The sequence below is a fragment of the Melanaphis sacchari genome, unplaced genomic scaffold (assembly GCF_002803265.2).
Source record: "Melanaphis sacchari strain LSU unplaced genomic scaffold, SCAv2.0 Contig264_pilon_pilon, whole genome shotgun sequence".
NCBI lineage: Eukaryota > Metazoa > Arthropoda > Insecta > Hemiptera > Aphididae > Melanaphis > Melanaphis sacchari.
In genome coordinates, this window is record NW_020271138.1 from 16756 (window position 1) to 42883 (window position 26128).

The 26128-nt window shown below is 27.4% G+C and overlaps 1 protein-coding gene and 1 long non-coding RNA gene across 2 annotated transcripts; both read right to left on the reverse strand.

Annotated features, from left to right (window-relative positions):
• Positions 1–332: 332 nt before the first annotated feature.
• On the reverse strand, positions 333–16503 carry LOC112595267. The gene is made up of 10 exons (XM_025340409.1): positions 16437–16503; positions 16047–16088; positions 15767–15798; positions 11283–11331; positions 10753–10800; positions 10539–10577; positions 3434–3442; positions 2427–2447; positions 2188–2208; positions 333–394 (listed from the first exon to the last, which is right to left on the reverse strand). Exons 1-10 carry the CDS (start codon positions 16501–16503, stop codon positions 333–335), a joined length of 390 nt encoding a protein of 129 aa, XP_025196194.1.
• A 313-nt stretch (positions 16504–16816) lies between these two features.
• LOC112595271 lies at positions 16817–25237 on the reverse strand. The gene is made up of 4 exons (XR_003114700.1): positions 25098–25237; positions 18907–18915; positions 18694–18702; positions 16817–16835 (listed from the first exon to the last, which is right to left on the reverse strand). It is a non-coding gene; the product is annotated as an uncharacterized LOC112595271 (long non-coding RNA).
• Between the last annotated feature and the right edge of the window lie 891 nt (positions 25238–26128).

The following is a 26128-nucleotide window of genomic DNA, read 5'->3' on the forward strand; positions in this document are numbered from 1 at the left end:
AATCACTCGCGTTAGAATTGGACACTACATGTTTACACACTCATTTTCAATAAAAAAAAAGCCTAAACCAATATGCAAAACATGTATAAAAATACTTAAAATCGAGCACACACTGCAGGAATGCTCACTATATACCTCAACAAGTCATCTAGCATAGAAAAATCAATCGAAGAAAACAAAAACAATTATTACTTTCTTAAACTTTACAAATATTATTAAAATAATGTAAATAGATGTAAACCATATCAGTTAACTAAATGTAACACTTAATTTTAAGGAATACTATGTTTATGTAAAAATGAAACAGGCTAAAAACCATTGCTGTTGAAGCATTATTTCAAATAATAATTATAAAAAATATAGTTAATCATATCCATGAACTTACTGCGAGCTCCTGATAAATCATAAAATTAAATCATGTAAATATTTTTGTATAAATATTAACAAATTTATTAATATACTGCCATTTGGATTTTTGAATACAGTGAATCAGTCGATTCAATACAATTATAAATAATTGTTAATTTATATATTGATATTCTATAATTTTAAATAATGCAATTTCCGTTAGGCACGTTTTCAAACTCATTGCAGTAATACGTTATTCGTATTAAAAAATATATTTCAATGGTAATACATCAAATAAGATAACTCTCGAAAAGAATTAAGGACTTCCATTTAATTGACAATTATATTCATAAAATAACTTTCAAAAATAAAATTGTCTTCCCTGTCATTAGTAAATAATCCTTTCTGTAAAAACTAAATTGAAGATGAATTAAATATAATATAACTTTCATTGAGCTAAGATCATTTAAGTTGGTAGTCGATAATTTTATAAATATAGGAAATGTTCAAATATAGAAATCTAAAATGTCTAGGTTTCTATTTTGGTGTTGTGGCCAGTAGATGAGGCCATTCAAGAATATGTATGCATAATTTTTATTGGTTATGATTTTTTCGAAATATATTATATCGTGGATTATCAGAAGATACGCAATCATATAGAGAGTGTTTGGCATTGAAATCGTCTATCAAAATGTTTGATCAAAATATTTTAAAATTTTTTTTAGTTTTGAGTTAATAGTAGAGTAATGAGGGAGGTAAACAGAATATATTTTAATTGGTGTATTATTTAATGTTATTTGGATACTAGTTACTTGTATAAATGTATTGCAAATGTCTGATTAGCCGGATGTAAATATTGTTGGATTTTAAGTGATATTATTATATCAGATCCTACATGTGCAGATAGTTATCAGGATGAATTATTTACCATTGATAAACAATAGACGGTCGGAGACTGTTGTAAGAAGTCTTATTGACAGATTTTGTAGTGATTTAATTGAGTATTATTACTTATAAGTCAAATCAAGTAAACTTTAAAAAGTAGATATAACTTGAAATTAACTTTAGATCTTATTGTGATTATTCCAATTTTCTTATGTCAAGGTTATGCTTAAAAAAATTATCATTATATTCTTTAAATTTGACCAAATAGCTTTATGTTACATATTTTTTTTAAATTTTAAACAAAATAAAGTAGTCAATACTATTATGAATTTACTTTTACCCTTTGCGAAATTATAAAAGTAAATCATAATTACATATTATATACATATAAATAGTTATTAATTAAAATTATGATAAATGGTTTTGTGATTGAAATTTTCTTAGCGTCCTGAACATTTTTTACGATTATATTTTATAAGATTTAAAAAAAAGACATATTAGAGACCACTGTTTATTATTTACATACCTAGTTATTTTAAAAATCGAAATATTGTTGAAATCAAACATTTTTCTTTAATTGCTTCACATATAATACTTCTCATCGACAACAAAAACATTTATCATTTTTTTTATTTAATTATGAATCTACTAAAGTACAGACTACAGACAATCAAGAAAAACATCTTTGACAATGATGGAGTTAATAATTAAAATACCGTATTGAACATAACAAGAATATTATATTATTTAAATAATTCTTTATTTATAACTGTTTAATATCTTATAAGAAAGCTTTATTTTATAAATTATACACAAATACTATCATAAAAGGTTTGTAAACTTTAGGTGTTTTAATGTATTTAAAATTAAAGAATTAAAAAAAATTAAGATATTGAATACGTTTTTAAGTGAGTATAAATATTATTGTAATGATAAACCAATGTATGGCCTTACTGTATAACTTGTTAAGTTTTACTATAAAATATAAATACAATAAAGTAATTAAAACATGTTTTATGTTACAAATTATGTGTAATGATAAAATTGTAATGCATTTTTTTATTTAATGTATCATAAAACTTAATACTAATAGGCAGTAAATACAAGTTATAATAATAAATAACTTCTTAAAATTATTAGATTACTTTCAACATTTATTCTGATAAAAATAAATGTAATATAATAATACATACACATCCAACCATCTTCTATTGCTTTAAAAATATATTAAATGAATGTTAGTGTTATTTTAAAATAGTGCTTATATTATAGTTGATTTTAGAATAAAAATTAAACAAAGTAAAGATATGAATCAATTCAAATCTTTAACTAAATATTTTATATATTTCAAAAATATGTATTATGTTTATTATTAATTCATTTAATAATAAATCAAACTTAGTTCCGGAAAGTTAATATATAATTTAAAGTATTTAAAAGGAAAAAATAAATAATCCAAAGCTAAATAAATGACCAGTAATGGATGAATAAAAGGGTAAACATTTTATTAATAATAATTTCTCAATTATACGAATAGTAAGAAAATCTACAAACATTTAATTTGTGATGTGTAGAACAAGGATTTTGAAGACTTGCATTTTTTTTTTTTTAAATCCTTCAAAGGGCATAATTAAATTTTCATATTTTATCTTACTAATGAATATTTCTTTTAAATTATATATACAAGGAGTAATAATTACATTTTTTGAAAACCCAAATTCATGTTTGGGAGGATCAGGGGCTCTGTATTTTGTTGGTTGCTATAACTATCACCGTCCATTTAGAATGAAATTATGGTGGTCACAGTATACATTATGCCACCACCCATTTAGCAATTGAAAATTCATGAAAATATTTTTATGTTTTTTATTACATGTTATAATTTAAAATCAAAAATCACTACTGATGATATAAATTACAAATAGAAACAGAAGTAAAAAGCATTCTGGTTTATGTTTTGTTTAGTATAAAAATATAAAATTAAATTTCATTGAATAATTATTATTTCAATGACTAAAAATGTAAAAAATAAAACTGAAAAATGACATAGAAACTTTGACCAGTAATTTCTTGATAAACATATTAAAAGTTACAAAATCCTTGTATATTTTAAAATAATAATATTACTTTGCATAAATTTGAAAAAGAAAAAGAAAATATAACTGACATCAGTATAAAATAACAAATTTGATAACCTTACTTTGTAAATCTGATAATATTTGTAACAAATAAAAATAAAACAAATTATTACATAATTATAAGTCTATAAAAAAATGATTTATAAAATTGATAAAATTAATAAATCTTTAAATTTAAAAAGTGTAACTCATAAAATTAAATTTTATGGATTATGAAATGAGTAAAAACTAAAAACATACGAGACATAAAGGAATATCACACTTTTTACATATAATATTAAAGCGCTTAAATTTATTTTTTGTTCTGAAGTAACCACAACGACAATAAGTTTCTTTAGTAGGTTGATGATCTCCAATATTTTGTAATTTATAAAAGTTATTTACAACAGTTTTGCCAGAATCTTTACATAATTTGTTTTTATTGATTTGTCTTACTCCTGGCTGTTTTCTTGACAAATAATTTCCTATTAGTTGATTAGCTAAGGCTGATCTAAATTGTAAATGTGTTAATTTTGATGATTTAGGGTCATGAAAATCATTAGTTACTTTATATAAAATATAATTATTTACTATGAAAGCATCTAAAAGATAATAAAAAATTTGTATCCACCAACGTCTTGATTTCCAAGAATTATAATAAAAATAATGAAATTAATCAAAGTGATCAACGCCACCCATGTTTTTATTATAATCAACAATCGAAATTGGACATTTCATTCAATGTTTGTTACCAAAACGGTATTTTTTGAGGAAAACACATTTTTTAAAATAGCTGAAGGAAAATAAATTTTATTTGATTTTATAGTACTACAACCAGTACAACCAACATTTTTGTTTTTTAATATTTTTTCCATCATTGCAACATTACTAAAAAAAAAACCATCAAAGTAAAAACAAAAGCCTTTGTTGTCAAAAGGGGAGGTCAATAAAGTGTTAAGAACCCCTTAGTTAGTAATAAGAATACACCAGGTAAGCAATTTCGATGTGTATTCGACATCCGTCGCCAGCATATTTTCTTAAGGCAGTCGTTCACAAGCCGTAGTATTAACAAGACGTTTTTATTCCAGTGTAAAATTTAAGATTATTCATTAAATAAATTAATAAAAGTAATTTAACGACCAAAACTGTATTTGTGATTTCTTTCCTCGAGAAGACCCACTACCAAACAAACAACCGAACCAAAAACCAAATTGGAACGGGATATAACAAAAGTTATAACTCTTTCTCCAAGGCCTATTTCTGGGTCACCTTGTTTCCCTTGATATATATCAACATCTAACAAGTACCTAATCAGTTTTGGAACAGCAGCTGCCCATACTTGTGTACCTCTTTTGATAGGTTTCAGTGGCTTATATTAATATTTACATGCAACCATGATCTCATCAATTGCTATGCTCCTAGAGGGATTGAAATTTGAAATAAGTTTTTTTTTTTAGATTTTCAATAAGTGGCAAAACTTCATATAATTTATGATGATAAGGTTCACCTCTTTTTGGCATTTTTGTATTGTTGTTTATATGCAAAAATCTTAAAATTTCTAAAAATCTTTTTACAGACATAATATTAGTTATTCTTGACATACTAAAATTTAAGTCAGTAGACCAATAAGATTTCAAAGTAGGTAACTTATGAAAACCCATAATTATAAGAATTCCAAAAATGCTTTTAATTCTTCAATAGAGATTGAAACATTTTTATTTTTCTGAGTGACATACAATTCAGTCTGTTTAATAATATTATCGAACAATTCATCATCAAAACATTTTTCAAAAATGGCAAGAAGGCTATCTAAATCTACTGGAACATTAGGACCAAATGGTTGACTAAACATAAATTTTTTTAAAGTGACTGGTTTTGTACATTTTATTTGTCATTTAAATAATAGTGGCTGTTGTTTAGGAAATTTTTTTTTGTTTTTTTGTGGAAGAGAAATAACTGGTGAATTAGGAAAAAAAACCGAAGTATCTACGTAAGAATTTTCTGAAATATTAGTATGAGATGTAGATATTTGTACAATAGCACTAGTATTAAGTTCATCATTCAATAAACAACTTGAGCTTTGTGATATATTTGAAGACTGTATAGCACTTGAATCTGTGTCAGTTGAAAAAGTACTAGGTAAATAATTCTCATAATCAGAAACACCAACAATTTCTGAATTTTCTGCTTGATCGTCAGTTATAGAAAATAAATATTCAAATACTTTTGCGTCATAAATAGGTAGTATTTAAGGCGAGCGAATAAAATACACGATCGATCACACAAGTTTAATTTTACTTGATCATTCAAAATCGCATCAACGAGTGAACTATTCGCCTAGTGTATAAGGGCCTTATAATGGTATATTACCTATAGAAGCTTTGGTAGTGAATACCAGAATATGACACGTAGCTGTGTATTTCTACACCGATACTGAACACATAATATTACGACTAGTATTAAAAAGATCTTATACTTTAAAAATCTTAAAAATGCCAAAAACTAAGTCAACAGTAGGAAGCCGAAGTATGAAGTTTCTCTTCATATAAAAACATTTTTTTCAAATCACCGACGCAGTTTCTTGATTGAAAATCTTAAGAACCATCAAATAGTGCGATGCAATAAAATGTGTACTGGTGAAAATAAATATAATATATTTTTCATTCAACTATTTGAATTTATAATTTTTTTGATTTTTCAGAATAGCTATACTAGTAATCGGATTAACTCACAAGTCAATTAAAATTTGATTATATCAGTTTAATTTAACTCTTAAACAAATTATTACCTATTTTATGTAGTATAAAAAGGAATAGATAATAATTAATAATTTATCATAATAATTATTTCAAAATTAAGCTTTTTATGCTCATCTAAACATAATTTTGAATTTTTAGCCATTTTGCACATTTTTTAGTGAATTTTTGTGTATTTTAGGTCATTAAAATCTTAGCTCTGGTGATGAATTTTTAAATATTCTGGTTTCTGAAGCCATTCTTGTTTCTGTTTTAAGCCGTTTTTATTACGTAGTTTATGATATTCTAACATTAGCGATTGGCTAGAAGATTTATTATTCAGTTAACTATTTACGTCGATGTTTAATTAATGTTTAAGTTGTTAATATACTATTGCTTAGATGTAAGCAAACTTAAAGTTCTGGGCGTGCCCGTCAAGAAATTTAATTATATATGTATGTATTTTCCATGCTAAAACTATTACAATAAATATAATATTAATTATTATATACTTTACAGTGGACACTTGTCATATTTATTCATTATTATTATTATTTCTTTATTGACAGACAAACTCAATTTACAAAATGATATACATGTACCTACATTATGTAGTAAATAACAGGTACAACAAAAATTATAGCATGTACGAATAATATTAAAATTCACATTTAATTTGTTTATGCCGTCAGCACTTGCTGGAGCAGTTTGTTAGACGACTCGCGTGATGTATGGGAACAGGTATTACATTTTTTAGTAATAGATGCAAGTAATTACCTATTACTTTATCAGTATATCATAGTATAATAGGTAACGAATTTACCAGAGACGTCTCTTTGGACAATATCGGAATAATAATAATAATAATAACAGAATCTTCTTCTTCTTCTTATAACATAAAACAAAGAATAGTTCGGACTTCTGTCGAAAGGTATAGTGTCTCGAGTCTCGACCAATCGAAAAATTAAAATTTTTTCTATCTATATGTCTCCCCGTCGTTATCTCCCGCCGTTATCGTTATCAGTCGTTATCGTAGTTTTCATACCATTTTTTCCGCTTTTCGCCCGGTTTTCCGGCCTTTAGAGACCTTTTTTGCGTCCGCACGTTTTCTCACTGCGTAGAACGCGTCTTTTGCGAGCCGAGCGTGTGCCGTGTGTTTCTAAATTCCGTCCGAGCCGTCGACGTCGCGTTCGAAATTATTATTGTTATTATACCGTTATTTCCGCTTTTCGACCGATTTTCCGGCCCTTAGAGACCTTTTTCCGTCGCGTTTTCGATGTTATAGCGAATAGCGGATCTTTTTCGTCCCGTCTGAGTGCGTTTTTCGCTCGGATTCGGTCCTCGGCCGCGGCCGTATCGGTCACGGAGACAGCCGCCCACCGACCAACGTCGCCTTTTTCGCGTCCGCGCGTTTTCTGATCGCGTTGAACGAGTCTTTCGTGAGCGCTCGCGTGCTACGTGACCCGAATTCTGTTCGTAGCCGTCGCCGTCACGACTGGAAATGTTTATTCGCGGTGTGTTCTTTGATCGGTTATCGTATCGTCACGTATACTCCTGCTTCTTTTTTTACGATTCAATAAATTATTTATCCGTCTCCGAAACGTGTTGTTTTGTTTTCGGTGTCTCCACCCTCGGACGCCTCCGCGACCTCATCAGTACTGTCTCGAAAGCGTATGAAATACGATTAAGTGTATCAAAAAGAAACGTGAGTATGATTGTTAACACGCGTCGGGTTTAACAGATTCTTATGTGTTTTACAAAACAGATCTTAAAAGTCTTACTCTCGAGTCGTTTAAATACTTTTAATTGCATACAATAGGGGTGATATCGTGATATGTGATAATAAACTTGGTAAATCATTAAGACGTATACAATTAATAAATATAATCGAATACATCAGCAACACTCTAAACGACAATAAATATGCGATTTACGGTTTCATGACACACGAATCGTAAAAATTGCATTAGTTAAACGCGTGTAATATAGTATTCGTCGTATCTCTATAACGGCTTAATTGCCCGAGATTCGGTCATATTTTTCAACTCAAACGATAATCGAAAGGTGTTAGGATAGGTTCCCCCAACGTTAGGTAGGCAGGTTAGAATCCTATTCCGGCGAATATCAGGCGGCGCAACGAATGACACACAACCTTCAGAATTTTTGCATTTTTTAATTTTTAATATTTTATTATTACGGAAAGTGCATATTTCTTTTCGATATTTAACTATCTATAAAATATCAAGAAATACTAAATATATAGAGTTTATTGATCTTTAAATCTCTATTTACCACGAATTGCTAACGTTTGATATGTATTTTCCATATTACCTTTAAAATATCCTCTTTATGCCCACATCGCCTACCTGGGAGGTTAAAACGCGTTTAACTGGATTTTCAATTGTGATCACTTGAAAATCGAAAATTTCGATTCGACTTAATCTATTTTACGTACTGAACAGCACAACGCCTTCGACGTCAGGAGGTATATTCCGGGTCAGGAATTGATGTTCACTGGGCGATGACTGATACCTAGACACTAAATTGCCATTTTCATAACAAGCTACGGGACAAGGTATATTACACCTGTAAATTTAATGAAATTACCGACTACTAAACGCTCGAATCGGACTTTTATATACTTTTATTATTATTTACGCGTTTAAAACAACACCGCCAAAGTGTAGAGCCACCAAATCAGAGGTACCAACGTCTCAAACGTCGTTATCACTGGTTTCGCCTACTAGCCATGTGACTTCGGTATTCCAAAGTCCTGTCTCCGACCCAAGAAATTCAGTTTAAACGATTTTCAGCTACCGAGGATATTCACATACAGTGAGTATCACCGACCTAGGGTATTCACTTACAGCGAGTTTGACCGGCGATAGTATATATATTATAAAATACACAAAAGAAATACAATATGGAAATATGATATAAATAAATAATAATAAATAATAATACATTATTATATATATTTATATAATAACGATGACGGTAGTCACAATTAACGGTCGAATACGGCGACGACGACGGATAAAATATCATGATTTCAGGTCGTTGAACTCGCCATGGCATTAATTTGATGTAAATTTTAATCTATGTCAGTGAATGTGAAGAGATACGTGTAGACTTAAAATAAAACGGGTAGTGTAGGCAACCCAAACCCGCACACAGAAAAAATTAACACATAATGCACACAAATCACGTGGTATTAAAAGGTAGGCATAGCGTCTAGCTGACAAAAGTACCGGACAACGGTTGCGTAATAACAAAAAAAGTAGAAACGGTCGCCAGAGATCGGGTGGACAGAAATGTTGCTGCGAAAAATCGCTTATTATATGAATACAATTAATATTGCGAAATACATATTGTGCAGTATCTATTTAATTTTACAGCCATAATTAACAAATAACTAAAATTAACAACCATTTTATTTCCTTATCCATTAGTAATAAACTAATGTGGCAGGTGATTATTTTAAGTATGTTTTAAAATCATTATTAATTTAGTAATTTTCTTAATTTCTATTTCTGGTAGATTTGGTATTAATTATAAAAAACGATTGAGTTCGTTCCAAAAAATAAAAGTAATGTACACAGATATTTAAGGGTTTTAATAAAATTAAATAATAAAAGTTACTTTTACCTATGATTTTGTATTTATATCTGATACTTTAAAGACTTGTCGTTGACGAAGTCGACCCATTCTTTAAATCAGACCATAAATTCCTACATTTTATATTTTCAAGGTGCTTTTCTTTTATTTTATTTTTAACGATAGTTTGGTACTTGAAAAACCACGTCAAAATCTAATGATTTAAGTACCTAATAACAAATAAGAAATTCTTAATTAATTGCACTCAATGATTGAGACTGATAAAAGACGAATAATTATTGTTATATTGACTGAACATAAAACACGCATACTTTCAATGTATTTCAACGACTGAGCATAAATAAGCATGTTAAAATGTTTATGTCACACTATGCACACGTCAATGACATTAAATTTGAACAATAAACATTGATTTAGTTATGCAATTTGATGTTGTACACGTCTACTTTGTCTTTTTATGGGATATTCAAAAACTAAAAGTTATAATATCCAATATAAACACGATATTGTTTTTGTATTTTATTCTAAATATATAACCATCTCACAAATTTACCAATTCGATATTCGTCGAATACCCATCATTTTTCGCTATTAAGTTTAATTTTGTATATTTTGACAACATTTGATATTAAATAAAGACAACTATCAATAATTAAACAATAAAAAAAAATTTTTTGTTACTTTAAAAAATTAACCGTAAAATTTTCCACCACTGCGCGTATTGTTAATGTTGGAAAAACTTATTCCTTTTTTTTGGTAAAAAAAATACAGGATGGAAAATTTATAGTAGAAAAATTTGAATTTATTTTATTTACATGTTTATTCTATTACTCACTTAGTTCTTCACAATATTCTTGTGGATTTATCACGACAGCTGTAATAAATGAATAAAAAAACTGTGTTATTTGATTTTGTTTCCTTTTTCGCTTGATACATAATAAATAGAAAAATGCAATCATAAGTTTAAGTTTAACTCGTTTAAAATAAACTTTATAAATAATTTGAACAAATACCTATAAAACCTGAAACATTTTAAGAATTATACTTACGCCTAGGTTCAAACTCTCTAGATTCATTGTAGTAGTTGAGTATATATCCTGTCAAAAATTATAAATATTATAATCTATATATTAGTTTCCTTATTTTTAATAGTATTTTTTTTAATATGTGTCAAATTCTACATGATTATAATATAATACAAATACTTTCATCAATGACGAATTAATAAAATTAGGATTTCCGTTATCTGGACAAAATTTTCTGGCTATCGTTTATTATTTGTTAGTTTGTTACACTCAAACTTGCTTACAACAAATTATAATATGTGAATAGTGAATATATAACAACAATTAGTTATTTTTAAATTTACCTAATTATATCGTCCATATAATATTATAATAAGTTATTAAAAATGTATGCCTGAATTTGATTTGGGTATACGCAGTCGATAGTTATAATAAGCAGCAGTTTTCTTAACCAACAAAACCTTGATTAATTGAATAATTTAAAACTTTGATTATGACATAATACAAGATAATAATTATCCGTAGCGATTATCTAAATGTATTAAATAACATACTAAAAATTTTAGCTCTTCCAATTAGTGTTTCACCATATTTTTCTTTTTGCTGGAAACAAAATAAAACATGATAAATCTTTAATTTGTGATTTTAGTAATAATTTATTAAAAGTTGAAGAATCCATAAAATTAAAAAAAAATAAGATTTTCTCCATTATTATCATTGCATAGTTTCAAAAAACAAGAAAACATAGAGTACTAAACTACAAAAAACAGATTGTGAGTTAAATTCTGTTTGTTACTAATTATTCAAATACCTATCTAAAGATAACAACATCTTCTTCTGTTTAACTTTTATTGTGTGTAACTTGTTGATAATAGATAATGATTAATACTTTGTTTTTCTAGTATCTTACTAGCAATGATTATATACAGTAAGTAGGGTAAAAAAGTCGATTCAGCGTCCCCCCGCAAAACCACAAAAACCATTTCACCCGCCCGCCCTAAATATTTTTCTTAGTTATATTTATATATTATTGTTGACACTTTCTAAACTGTCCCCCCCCCCACCGTCTAGGTATTTCACTTATTTGAATAACGACTATACTAATTAACTGGTTACTGCACTCTGGTATAGACAATTAAAAATAAATGTACTTCGAGTAATTTCTTATTAATAGCTACTTATTAATAAGATAATATAATATACTATTACTACTACTTATTGATATGTGTTTATTTGTTAAAAACAAAAACAAAAACTAAAAAAAAAAAAAATAAAAAAAAACAAAATGTTTTTGCTTTTCGATAATGAGTGCCATTGTGCAAGTTAAATGTATAAAAGCGTGATGTCTTTGCACGATTAAGTTAAAGTGTTTTCTTAGTTTATGGAAACAACTTGTGTATTACTAAAAATATGATCAAATGCAGAGAATGTGATAAAGTGTATACGATTTTCATCTCCACTAATCATTATCGGTACGTTAGTACTTTTCAACAGGTTACCCAACTTGCCGACAACTGCTGTGATGCTTATCACAAAGTGTTTTGTTACATCTTCACATGACGTCGAACCTCGATAAATAATCGGAGACCGTGGAATGTCATATTTATCCAATAACGCTATGGGTACGATTTCCGCTATCTTGGCGAAAAAACCATAACTCATCGGTTTATGATCATGTACGACTTTTGTATTTGAACCTAGCTTCCCCCCCCCGTTTTTCGAGAAAAGCTTCAAAGTCTGCGTAAATCACAAACGGATGCCGCTGCATGTTTCTCCACCCGTCAAACTTGAGCTGTGCTCCTTCTTCCGGCATAACCGGAAGAATTATTTAGCATACATATTCTCTTATGTCGTTGTAAAGCTTCATTACCGATAAGTTTATTTTTAATTTGATTATCAAATGAAGAAAAGCATCTTTTGCGTATAAATAATTGGTGACTGTGCGAAGTCAACTGAGCTCCCACCAGCCTAGAGAAGTTAGATATATAAGTGTAATAGAAACGCGTTTTACCTTCAACAAGTAAAAGATCAAAATGATCTTGCTTTTCTTTATCGATAACTTTAATCGGATACACTTCATTCGTTCTTTTATCCTCATCACATTCCTTATCACTATTATTTTTATTATCTCCCCCCCCCTTTTTTTCACTGAGCGATTTTTAGCCCGTGTACATTAACCGACACTCCCGGATTTTGCCGCTCAAATATTCGTATTTCAGAAACAGGTGTCGGGAAAGTAAGCCCGGAAAAATCATAACGCCACTCCTCATTAAAATGATTACGCCCTACTTTTTTTTTATTACACCCCTTTACATGCCTAGTGAGAACAGCCCACTTGAAACATTGTTCATCACTATTATTAGGATTGATTACAGCTTTTTTTTCGTATTATATTTTCCGGAAGTCTATTATACGATGAACCCCGTAGTGGAGTGTATTCGTAAACTCCTAATAGTAACCCATCGATACTAGATAGAGTAAATCCACTTCCTTTACTCATATACGCATCCTCTTCAGTTAATAATTGTTGCGTGCCAATATCAGATCCAGATCCAAGGTGTTATTAAAATGAATTGTACAACTTTTAATTACAATAATGTTTAATCTGTATAAATAAAATACATGTAACTGATATAAGAAGTGGCTGAGTGTCGTGAAGTTGCTCTGTTCTTCGTAGCTCTGGTACATCTGCCCTTGTTGGTCTTCGGACTCCCTTATATACAAGAAAATCTCTTGTTGTTGTAATCGTCAACCTTCCAATTTAGATTAATTCTTGGAATTGTTTTCACATTTGAAACAACAATCTCCAGGATGTTATCGACTTACTGGCAATTCTTGTAAACGCAAAACGACCTCGCCTAAGAACTACTATTTTGATTTATTACAATGTTTTTACAAAATATGAATCTAATATTCGTATACATTATAATTATTAGATCACATATATATTTAGATCACTATTGCTAATACCTATAGCAATATTACACATATATTACATATTAGCATATCTCGTAGCTCATGAATATTATATTATATTATATTATTAGTACATCTCGTAGCCCATAACATAATAATGCAAAATCATCCTCAACCATCGACTTTACATCGCTATGGAGGTAAGCCGCCCTCGATGACGTTTTAAAAGATTGATCCTCTACCGGTAATTTTTGATGTGTATACACGCTTTCCAACTTCAAATTATATTTAATAGGTTTAATACGAACGTAAAAATTAATTTTTTCAATCAATTCCAATTTTATTAATTCGAAGAACGAATGATAATTCATACAGTTTTCAGTATTACTCCTATAGTACCATACTATTGTTCTATGAAATGAAGAGTCTATTTCATTAAAACCTGGACTACTAGAACCAATGCGAGTTTTTTTTTTTTTTAATTTTATTTTGGAGTGAATTATTGTTAGATCGTTTGACGGGGATAATGGGGGAAGCTGCAGAGGTGTGTGATTGAATCGTATCGACCGTATTTGATGAATGTGAAATGCAGCCTTTCATCAACACATTGCCCGAACCTAACATTTTAATAATATAATATATATATATATATATAATTAACACTACAAAAGAATTAATAGCATAATAAAATAATTAATATTTACTTAATGCTTTTCGACCGGCCGTTATACCCATCGCATAATTGTAATTATCATCGTGTTTAGTATAGCCTAATAAAAATAGTATTCTTAGTATTGAACGCATATGCTAAATTATAATAATAATAATAATCAAAGAATACATACCATGTTGTTTAAGAATATGTTTCGATAAAACATCTCGCCAAATGAAAGTTCTTTTACATTCATAACACTGAATCTTATCACTATTGTGCGATTTGACATGGCGTATCAAACTACTTTTTCCCGTATACACTTTATCACATTCGCTGCATTTGATCATATTTTTAGTAGTACACAAGTTGTTTCCATAAACTAAGAAAACACTTTAACTTAATCGTGCAAAGACATCACGCTTTTATACATTTAACTTGCACAATGGCACTCATTATCGAAAAGCAAAAACATTTTGTTTTTTTTTATTTTTTTTTTTTTTAGTTTTTGTTTTTGTTTTTAACAAATAAACACATATCAATAAGTAGTAGTAATAGCTATTAATAAGAAATTACTCGAAGTACATTTATTTTTAATTGTCTATACCAGAGTGCAGTAACCAGTTAATTAGTATAGTCGTTATTCAAATAAGTGAAATACCTAGACGGTGGGGGGGGGGGGGGGGGGGTTTAGAAAGGGTTAACAATAATATATAAATATAACTAAGAAAAATATTTAGGGCGGGCTGGTGAAATGGTTTTTGTGGTTTTGCGGGGGGACGCTGAATCGACTTTTTTACCCTACTACAGTAAGTATTTTAATTCAATAAGGTAATATCTAAAGCGTTTTTTTTTTTTTTATTTTATCGTCTAATTGGAGTGTATTAATGACATACTGAATAATAAAATGAATTATGATATCGTTATCAGGTATCATTTTTATAGTTGGTTAGTCGAAGGTATGTTTTTGAATAAAATTGAATTGAGTTTCAAACGTTAAGAATGTGTAAATAAACAATTTATAGAACTATACTTAAATTATGGTAAATATCATCGGTATTTTAAAGAAATATTTTGAAGAAAAAAATATTGAAATTGCTTTGAAAAATATAATTGATTTATTATAATATTATTGTTCTCATTCTCATTTACAAAGTCTTAAAAAATAATCAATACTATGCTAGCGTTAGTTTTTTAATATGCTAATTAGTTTCTAAGGTTTAAACTAAATAATTTATAATATTACATTTTGAAAGTTTTTATTAAATGTGGATTGAGTGTAAATATTTCTTATAATTATTAATTTCGTTTTATAAACATTAAGTATTTATGTACGTAGATATTAAAAGAACTATAAAATGACTGATTGCTTTATTTTTATTAAAAAAAAAAAAAATTTATAAATTTTTTATAATTATAAGAGAGTTGAATTGATGAATATTACGTTTAAAATAAATTTACAAAACTCACCTTGTCTATATTTTTTTTGCTTAAACCCAAATCTATTTTTTTTTGAATTGTAATAATTCCAATTAAAGTAGCTAATATTTCATGATGATTATCCGCAAATATGAGTTGCCACAAAATAAATAGAAAAAAAATATTGTTATATTGCATTCATTTATTATACAGATTTACGATACGCCCTATATAGGGTGTAAGAGTACATTATATGTTTTAATATTTATTTTAAGCGCAGGCGTCAAATATATGTTAAAGATATAAATTGTAACCTCACTAAATTACTTACCATATCTCCTTGCAAGGGCGTAATTTATAAATGGCACGGTATCTACATTAATACATAATATAATACAACAGACGTTTATTACATCTCCTATTATACGCAGATTTATGTATCGTACAATTGTAATATTAACATATTATATAGAATACACATAATATGTAATAATTAAGGTTTGAAATTTTTAAGAATTATATTTTTTTTACTGATTATGAATTTGAATTATGTAACAAAAAATCCATTTATGAAAATTATGTTTTGAATTATTTGACGTTTTTAAATTTTCATTTTTAGTTAATTTTTTTGTATTTTTAATCAAATTCTGTCAATTAATATTTTTGAGAATATATTTTTATTTTACACGGGCTGTGTAAACGTCAAATTTATATTTTACACAAGCTGTATGCGGGTTAAAGTTATTGATTCGATAAAATAAGGCAATATTGCTATTTATTTGTGGCATATCATTATAATATCATTCTCGAATTTTCAGATTAAATTGGTTAATTAATAATCTTAGTAGATTGTTGTCGTTTAGTACCTTTTCGATGTTTGCGAGGGTATTACATTTTTATCATTTTAAGTGCATATTTTATTGCATTTTTGAAATTTTAAAAGATTTTTTGATGCTTTTCATAGTTTTAAATTCACAGACATGGTAATAATTATAAAATAGTTACACATATTTAATATGATTAATATATAATAAAAATAACAAAAATTGATCTGATAACACTTAATTTTAATACTATAAATAAGTATACTTACAAACAAACCCAACTAATTTTAAATTGTCTGTTGTTTTGTTTCCAATATTATACATATAATATAATATGTAAACATAAAATTAAATTAAAAATTATTTCATGAAAATTATAGAATAAGTAGATACCCATTTTGATGTACATTAAATTCCAAATGTAATTCATTAGTTATCAGCAGGGCTCGGGACTTATGCGCATACATATGCAATATGCATAATAAAATATCGATTTTAAATTTGACATTTTTATGAGTATAAAAAAAACAAATATAATATATCGAATCCTATTTTTACTATCTATTTCTCGAACAAATATGTAAATGCATAAAGTCCAGATCCCTGGTTTTTAATTTATCAGTAAGTCACTGTAATGTATATGTCAATTAAGCAAATATTATTTGCCACCATATATTTTATGATTTATTAGTATTAAAATAAACTATTTAATAAAAATCTCATCGTATGTAAGAAATATAATAATATGCGTCAGATGTTGCAAGTAGCCTGAATAATAATGTTATTTGCCTTACTTCTATTTTAATTTCAATTTTATTTTTTTTTTTTTACAGAGAGTTATTTAGAAAAATACTATTTAATTGTGATATTCTTAAAGTACCAAATGATGCTAATTTATTTATTAACTACCAGAAACCACACCGAAAGTTGAAATTCTAGCGTTATTATGACACTAAAAGGCTCGCGAAACATGCGTTCCACGCGATCAGAAAACACGCGGACGCGAAAAAGGCGAAACCTACTCGCGCATAAAAAAAACCAGAGAAAAACGGGCGGCCGCCTCCGTAACGGATCGAATCCGCGGGAAAAATGCACACGGACGGAACGAAAAAGACGCGCTTACGCGACGGAAAAAGGTCTCTGAAGGCTGGAAAATCGGGCGAAAAGCAGAAAAACGGTATAATAAGAATAAAACGACCGATAACGATAACGGCGGGAAATAACGACGGGGTGACATATATAGATGGAAAAAAATGTATTTCCGATTGGTCGAGACACTATACCAATCGGAAAAAAAGCGAACTATAATTCTTCGTTTTATATTATAAGAAGAAAGAAGAAGATTAAACTTAATTCGTACATTCCGTTTCAAAAAATATAAGGGCGCACTGCCATGGCGCATCCAAATAAACCGCGTAGTAACGCCTGGACCTCCCCCCAACATTGACTGAGTTTAATTGCTTTACTATTAAATTTGTCGCCTTTAGTCGGCTATAATAGCGGTCGCCGTCGATAACGTGGTAGTAAACAAAGAATTGCCATCACTAGAATTGTTGGCGGCAGCGCCAAATGTAGAGCGAGTTACGACCAGTTTTGGTTATTATTAACCATTAACCAGATGCGTAATTATCGTTATGATTACTAATAATGAGTATCTCTATAAATAATTGTTTTAAAAACAATTTTAGTTATTATACATTCCTAATATTATGTTGGACATATACCGAAACATTTTTATGAATTTCTAACTATAAAATAATTTGTACTTTTCGAGATTTTGACGAATTCTATAGAAAATTTAAATTTAAATGATTAAGAAAAAGTAATGTAAATATAAATTTTCAATCTCATATTTTAAAAAATTAACAACAAATTGCTCCCCTTGGAATTTTAAAACAAACACCATTGCAAAAACAATTCGTTCATCGCTTTATATGAAATTGAAAATGTTATTTGGAAAACAAATCACCGATAGGAAATTAATGAATAATAAAGATTTAAATGTAGATACAGAATAAAAGTTAAAAATTATAGTTTAAATATCGTAAAAGCATGACTAGCACACAAGATTAAGTAATTTTATCATGGTTATGCTATACAAATAGACTGCAAAATGCATAAACAAAAATATATTGACATAAAAACTTGTCTTACCATAGCATACTAAAAAATAAAATAAAATAATTTTTACTTAATAATTATTATGAATACTTAAATTTTAATATAAGACAAAGCTTGAAATATTATAAAAGTATGTTATGTAGGTACATAATACAATAAACCCATTTTATCATAGTTATATATGTAATATCTATTAATAATTTGTAAAATGTATTAACTGTAATTTACTAATTTAAAATGTATTACTATCGCATTCTGAAAACAAATATTAAATCTGCATTAAGTTTATTATTTGATATTTAAAATGTATTTAGTATTACGTATATTATGCGTTATAATATAAAACACAATGGTTGATCGTGGGATTTATCATTTACATATTTTGAATACTTTAAAATTGATTAATTGTTAAGTCTATGAACTTTTTACATTTCACGTAATTATATTTTTTGTTGAAATTACATACCACTTAAAATTCTGTGTTTTATTTTATGTACACACATGCAAGTGTGGTGATATGCATATGAGTGTGAACTCCATATTATTTGTAAACATAGATTGTATTGTGTAATTTTACAGTATCTTTGTATGTAAACAAAATAATATTTGAATGTGGTTATGGAGTGCACATACAGCCGTTTTTGATTATGCAGAGACACTTAGGTACACAAAGTTTTAAAGTTATTAAATGATGTATCATCCGAATTATATTGTAATTAATTGATTTTTAATTACATATTTAAATTTTCAAGTATTTTAATACTTCTTAATATTGAATATTAAATTAATCAATATAATTTATATTCCTAAATTAATAAACTAGAGAATATAATATGTATAACTATATAATACATAGTTACTATAATTAATTAATTAATTTATTAAAAAATATCGGAATATAATAGTAATGGTTGTGTGAATAATAGTAGTTATAATAATAATACAATAATAACATTCGTGATGACAGTAAAAAACAAATTTAATAATTAAAACAACAGAAACGATATTTTAATAAAAAACAAGGGATCTTCATTTAGCAGTATAATTATTACAGTCTAATTTGCTTATAACGATGCCGTTTACAACGATATTCCGTGTAGAACGATTCCAAGCAATGTATTTGGTTGGTTTTACATTGTATGTGTTGTTACATTTAATAATCCGGATATAACGAAGTTCGGTTATAATGATCAGATTCTCTTAATTTCTTGAAGATCGTAATAAGCGAATTTGACTGTATATTAAAACTTTCAATTCGTTAGTCAACATCTCGTTTCCTCATTCGTTGTGTCAATTTTAAAAACAATCATTAGATATTTGAATCTGATATAAATAGTCATACTATGAGATATTTGCAGGGTTGTTAAAAAACTTTGTTTCAAACGATTTTTATGTTTTAAACGGGGTTTTTATGTTTAAAACATGTTTTTATTATAACATGATAATTTGTGTATAAAACGTTTTAAACATGTTTTATATTATGTTTTAAACGTAACTACACATTTAAAATAAAAGTCACATTTTTAAATTCAATTATTAATGTAACTTTTTACTAATTTAATGCGTTTTAATATGAGTGAATTATCTAGTTCTTATATGATGTACGTGTGAGTTTGACATTAATAAATAAATACATTTTAATAAATACTAAGTATTAAATAAATACTTTGTAATCAATTAACACATTGACTGCGGCACGACTTGAACCGGGCGACCATTCGCTGTCCGGTACAACACATTTTTGTACTTACTCTACTTATATAGTTATATCAGACATCAGTACATAATATTATTATTTCATTGGCTTATGTGAAGAGAGTAATAAGCGAGGCTCCACGTGGAGCCCATTTCGAATAATTTATAATAATAGTTAAATATTATGAATATCGGTTATCTTCTTTTATTCCGAAAACCGACTATTAATAATACAAAAATACCAGGAATCTTAGACCTCGCCGAATTAAACAATTTCAACCTCTCGTCTGTGCGGACTGCGGAGACTCAAACACAAATATCTTGTTGTAGGCTAGTATTATTGGGAGAAGTCTGAAAGGACAGAAAGTAATGTATAGAATGTCGACGTCTACCGCACGCCCGCCCAGAATAAATAAAATTTGTCGACGACCGTATTGTCCGTGTAGTAACCGTCGCTGTCACTCGAACGTAGTTTACTACAATGCTTCTTTAACGACGAATGCACAATGTCAAGTACAACGTCGTAGTATAGGAAGGGTAGAGGTTTGAGTTTTAATTATTAATAACGAAATATTAATATTTACTTTAACAATTTATTAAATATAAAATGACTTTAAAATATAAATCTTTTAGAAGTGTTTACGACTTAGTATTGAAATACTAAACCGGAGAGAATATGTGTGTGGAACGTTTCCCTAGAGGCTTTTGGTAAGCATGGGTGAAACGTTTGTGTATGAACTACTCTCTGGAGCTCCCTGTGAAGAGGGCTCCTATTTTTATGAGACATGCCGTAGATTAGGAAAGGATGATTGACGTCATGGAAGTGGCGTGATGTTTCTAATCCAATCAGGTAAAAGCATCAGTGGTCCGATTTGGTGGCGTGATATAGTTTAGGTCACTGGACTTTAGACCTACGTTTTTGTACTAAAACGTCGGTTTACTACATCCGTATTAACATGACGAATACGTCAAAACAAAAAAATTAATTCTGAAGTTTGAAGCAAGAAATGGCTCCATTAAGTGGTAGACCACAATACAATGTTTGGAGTTCATTCATTAAATTACCTCCAAATAGTGTATTTAAAACTACCAGAGCGAGGTACATAAAATCCTATTATTCTATAATATTTACTAGCCATTACTCATTAGGTTAGGTGTATAATATATTAATATGTATTATTTATACTCTATAGGTTAGTCATTTTTTTCAACTAGTTAATTTTTAATTTTTTTAGTATAAAATAACTAAGTTAAAATAGAAATTGATTTTATTAGTTCAAAACTACATACCTTATTATATATCTTACATACCTATTAACTACTTAAATAAAATAGAAAATAGGTATATAATAGGTAATTTTAATACCTATTTAATAATTAGTTAGATTTTGATTTATTTTTTTCTATTAGGTGTAAAAAATGTTCTAAAGAAATGTCTTCTTTAGTAAAAAGAATGAAAGAACATTTAGTAAAGTGCCAACTTGAAGTTGAAGATAACACTAATGACAATATTTTTGAAGATGGTCAAAGCACTCAAAGCAGTCAAAGCTCATACAATGATACCATTGGTAATAAATAATTATATATTTCTTTTTAAGTCTATGCATAGTACATTAGTAAATACTAAATAGTTAATTAACTATTTAAATGTACTTATATTTGGTACATTTTTAAATATTACATTGTAGTTTGAATTTTTAAATTTTTTACTCAACATTTTATACTGAAAAACTATTATATCTATAATTATAATTCATAACTAATTAGTAGGTAACCTCATAATATGAATGAATTAATGATCAACATCAATTGACAATTATCTACCACACATCATAGTTGTATACTTATATGTATTATGTTTACTTTATAGATTTATCGAATGATGACAATCTTAGTCTTAACAACAGTACCAGTAGTACATTGCAACTTTTTTCAAATTAAGTATGTGAAACTAACAAACATATTGCCTCTAAATCTACTATTTCTAGTTTTTCCAGTTCAATAATAAAAAAAGATACACCACAAACATTCACAAATTCCATAGGAGATTTTGTTATTCGAACAACTCAGATAGACAAAAAAAAGTTTGATTTACAGACAGAAAAATTTGTTTATGGTACTAACACACCATTTAGACATGTAGAGCATCCAGAATTTGTAAAACTCATCAATCAACTAAGACCTGGTTATAAATTACCAAATAGGCATAATATTGCAAATAATTTGCTCGATGAGGTTTTCAATACAACTATTTCTGAAATTAAATCACAATTAAACGGTAAAAGTGTATGCATGTCAATGGATGGATGGAGCAATATCCATAATGAACCTGTAGTATGTATTTCTGTTTATGATGTTACTGAAAAAGCTGTTTATTTGGTTGAAACAATCGACACTCAAAATAACTCTCACAACTAGGAGTATCTATTAAATTTAGCTGTTGAGGCAATAAGCAATTGCCAGAAATACAATTGTACTGTTCGAAGCTTTGTCACTGACAATGCTGCTAATATGGCAAAAATGCGAGAAGAACTTGCTCAAATTGATGAAATTGGTGCTGTTAATAATAATGTATGTGATATCATAACATATGGATGCAGTGCACATATTTTAAACTTATTGGCACATGATTTAGAAGTTGATAGTATAAAATCAAATATTAAACAAGTCATCAAGTATTTTAGAAATAGTCATAAAATAGGAGCCAAATATAAACAAGCAGGTGGTAAAACATTAATCTTACCATCTGATGTGCGCTGGAACACTTTTTCTGACTGTCTACAGTCTTATTTAGAAAATTTGCATATTTTAAGTTCAGTGTGTTCAAACAACCGTGCAGCTATTGATACAACTATAATTAGAAAAATCGAAGATATGGAAATGAAAAGAAATGCTGAAGATTACTTTAGAAAACTTAAAATGATATCAATCTCATTAGATAAAATCCAAAAAGATTCTTGCACTTTGAGTGACGCTATTGATGTATGGAAAGATTTATTAGAATTTTTTGAAAAAAATTGTAATTTAAATGAGGTTAAAAAACTGAAAGACAGATATGACATGGCTGTAACACTACCTCATTTTTTGGCAAATATGTTAGATCCTAAACATAATGGTTCTCGTTTATCTGAAGAAGAGTCTGATTCAGCATTGCAATACATCTATAGCTATCATCCGAATATAATGGCCGAAATAATAAATTATCAAGCACAGTGTAGTCCATTTAAACCATACTTATTTCACCCTGACACTGTCAAGAGTATTAGTCCAATGGCATGGCGGAGTGCTTTATTTAAAAGGAACTTAATATCAGTTGATCTTAACATATTGACAATGCAGTTATTTACAGCTGTATGTAGTTCGGCAGGAATAGAAAGATTATTTTCATCATTTGGTTTTATACATTCAAAATCAAGAAATCGTTTGGGTGTTGAGAAGTGCTCAAAATTGGTAACTATTTTCAAGCACTTAAACAAGTAATATATGATCTCAATTGTCAATTATTATATTTTTAAGATATACAATTTGCATTATAAGATTTCAATTGTTTCAAGTTATATTTTCATTGTATAAAAGGAAGTTTTTTTTTAAATTCTATATAGTTTATATTATTATGTTATTATTAGTATATCATGTTTTAAACTTGAAAGTATTACAATTATTTACAACTACAGCAAGTTTCAAATTTTGTTTTACATTTTTTATCATATTAATATATTATTATTATAGGTAAAACCAAAAGAAAGTTATGTTTATTTATTTTTATTTGTAACACTATAATTAATAATTACTTATTTGTATTTAATATATAAAAATAAAAATACAATGAACTATTTACAAAATATTACTCATTTTTTTAGATTTTGACTTCAAGAAAAATTAAAAAAAATTAATATAATTTTAAATTTTTTATGTGTTTAAAACATGTTGATAAAAAACCATTGATTTAAACACTGTTTTGTTTGTTTTGTTTTAAAGTAAAAGGTTTTTATTACATGTTTTAAACTTGTTTTAAACGTCTGATTAAAACAGAATGTTTTAAACATAACAACCCTGGATATTTGGGTATTCACTTCAATACGTCACAGAGTAAAGATATCAATCATAATTTTTGAAGGCGCGTGAGACTGGGGTTTGCTCACTCATCGTGTGAATTTAGGATAAAATATATGGAAAGGTACAACATTTGATCTATATTTATAACTTTTACAGAGTTTTTTTTGTAACTTATTAATATATGACCTATTTAATATTTCAAGTTAATCAATCATTATAGGCATCAAATTGAAATTTAAATTTACAAATCAGTATCATTCAAATCTACATTTTTATCTTAAATCTTAAAAAATAACATCAAACCAGATATGATAAATAATCAGCAATAAATTGTGTCAGTAAATAATCCTCCGAAAAAGTTAAAATAAGTACATGCAACTTAAACGAATGAAAATTAAATAGTTATTAATAACTATGATCTTAATAATAAAATTGCAATAATATTGTATTGTTATTATCATTATATAGTACTATTAATATTATTATGGAGTTTTTTATTCCTATCATTCGGTTGTACAAGAAAACTAAATAAGCTAAATTAATAGTAATATTGTGTGAATTTGTGTTATTTCATTTCAAAATAATGAATCTATAACCTAATTTTTACTTAACATTTTTTAATCAACAGTTTTCAATTATTTAGAAATAGGTAAAATATATTTTATAAGCTAATTGTTGTTCGTTACCTTTTTGGATTTGCTCTTTAGAATAATTACAGTGGCTTATATTAATTGTAAAAGTTAATATTATTAAAACTTTATATGAAATCATAGCCTTTTGTTTAGATAATTACAAAGATATTTCAAATTAGATAATTACAACTTTTTTTTTCAAAGAACAAATTTAAAATGATCGCATTCAACTTAGGTACTATGATACTGTATACACTAAAAGAGTGCCTATTTATTTTGGATTGTAAACATTAAAACAAATAAATAAATATTTTATGTGTTTATTTCAAAGACAACTGTTTTAACAATCAAAATGAAAAAATATAATGTTAGGTGGTACAAATGGTACACATATGTAAGAGTAAAGTTTAAAATATGAAAAAAAAATTGAAGCTAAACTAAATTCTTAAACTCTTAAATTTTATTAAAGGATATGATCAGTAAAATTTAATATTTATTCTATATTTTATCATATTTTGATTTGTATTATTTGGTTCCACATAATTGAAAAGTCTTGTTAAGCCTCAGCTTTTTCTCGTCATACTTATAAAAGTGTTACATGACTATAAGCTCTTATTAAGTTCACATTCCGAATATTTTTATACAACTTTTACTTTTTTTTTATTTTATAGTTTATACCAAGAGAATAACAATGATATGAGGTGCATATCATACACACCAATCATTATCAACTCTTTTACAATTATTATCAATTTACTGATATTTGTTTTAAGTATATTCTCAGTTTCTTAATTAAGTTTTTTAGTTTATATTTTGTATTATATAGTAATTAGTAATTCATATTATTTACATCAGTTTATCAGTTTAGGTACATAAATTATATTGCTTGATTTTTATATTGTATATAACCATAAAATTTAAATATCCAAATGTTTATTAAATATGTACTTGAGAATTCTAACAAATAAAAATTTAATTCTATTACAATGCGGTATTACATTATTTATGCAATAAGTATACAGTTTTATGTTTTACATTTTCGTGCATAAAAATTTGGGATTAATTTGTCTATGATATTAGCATAT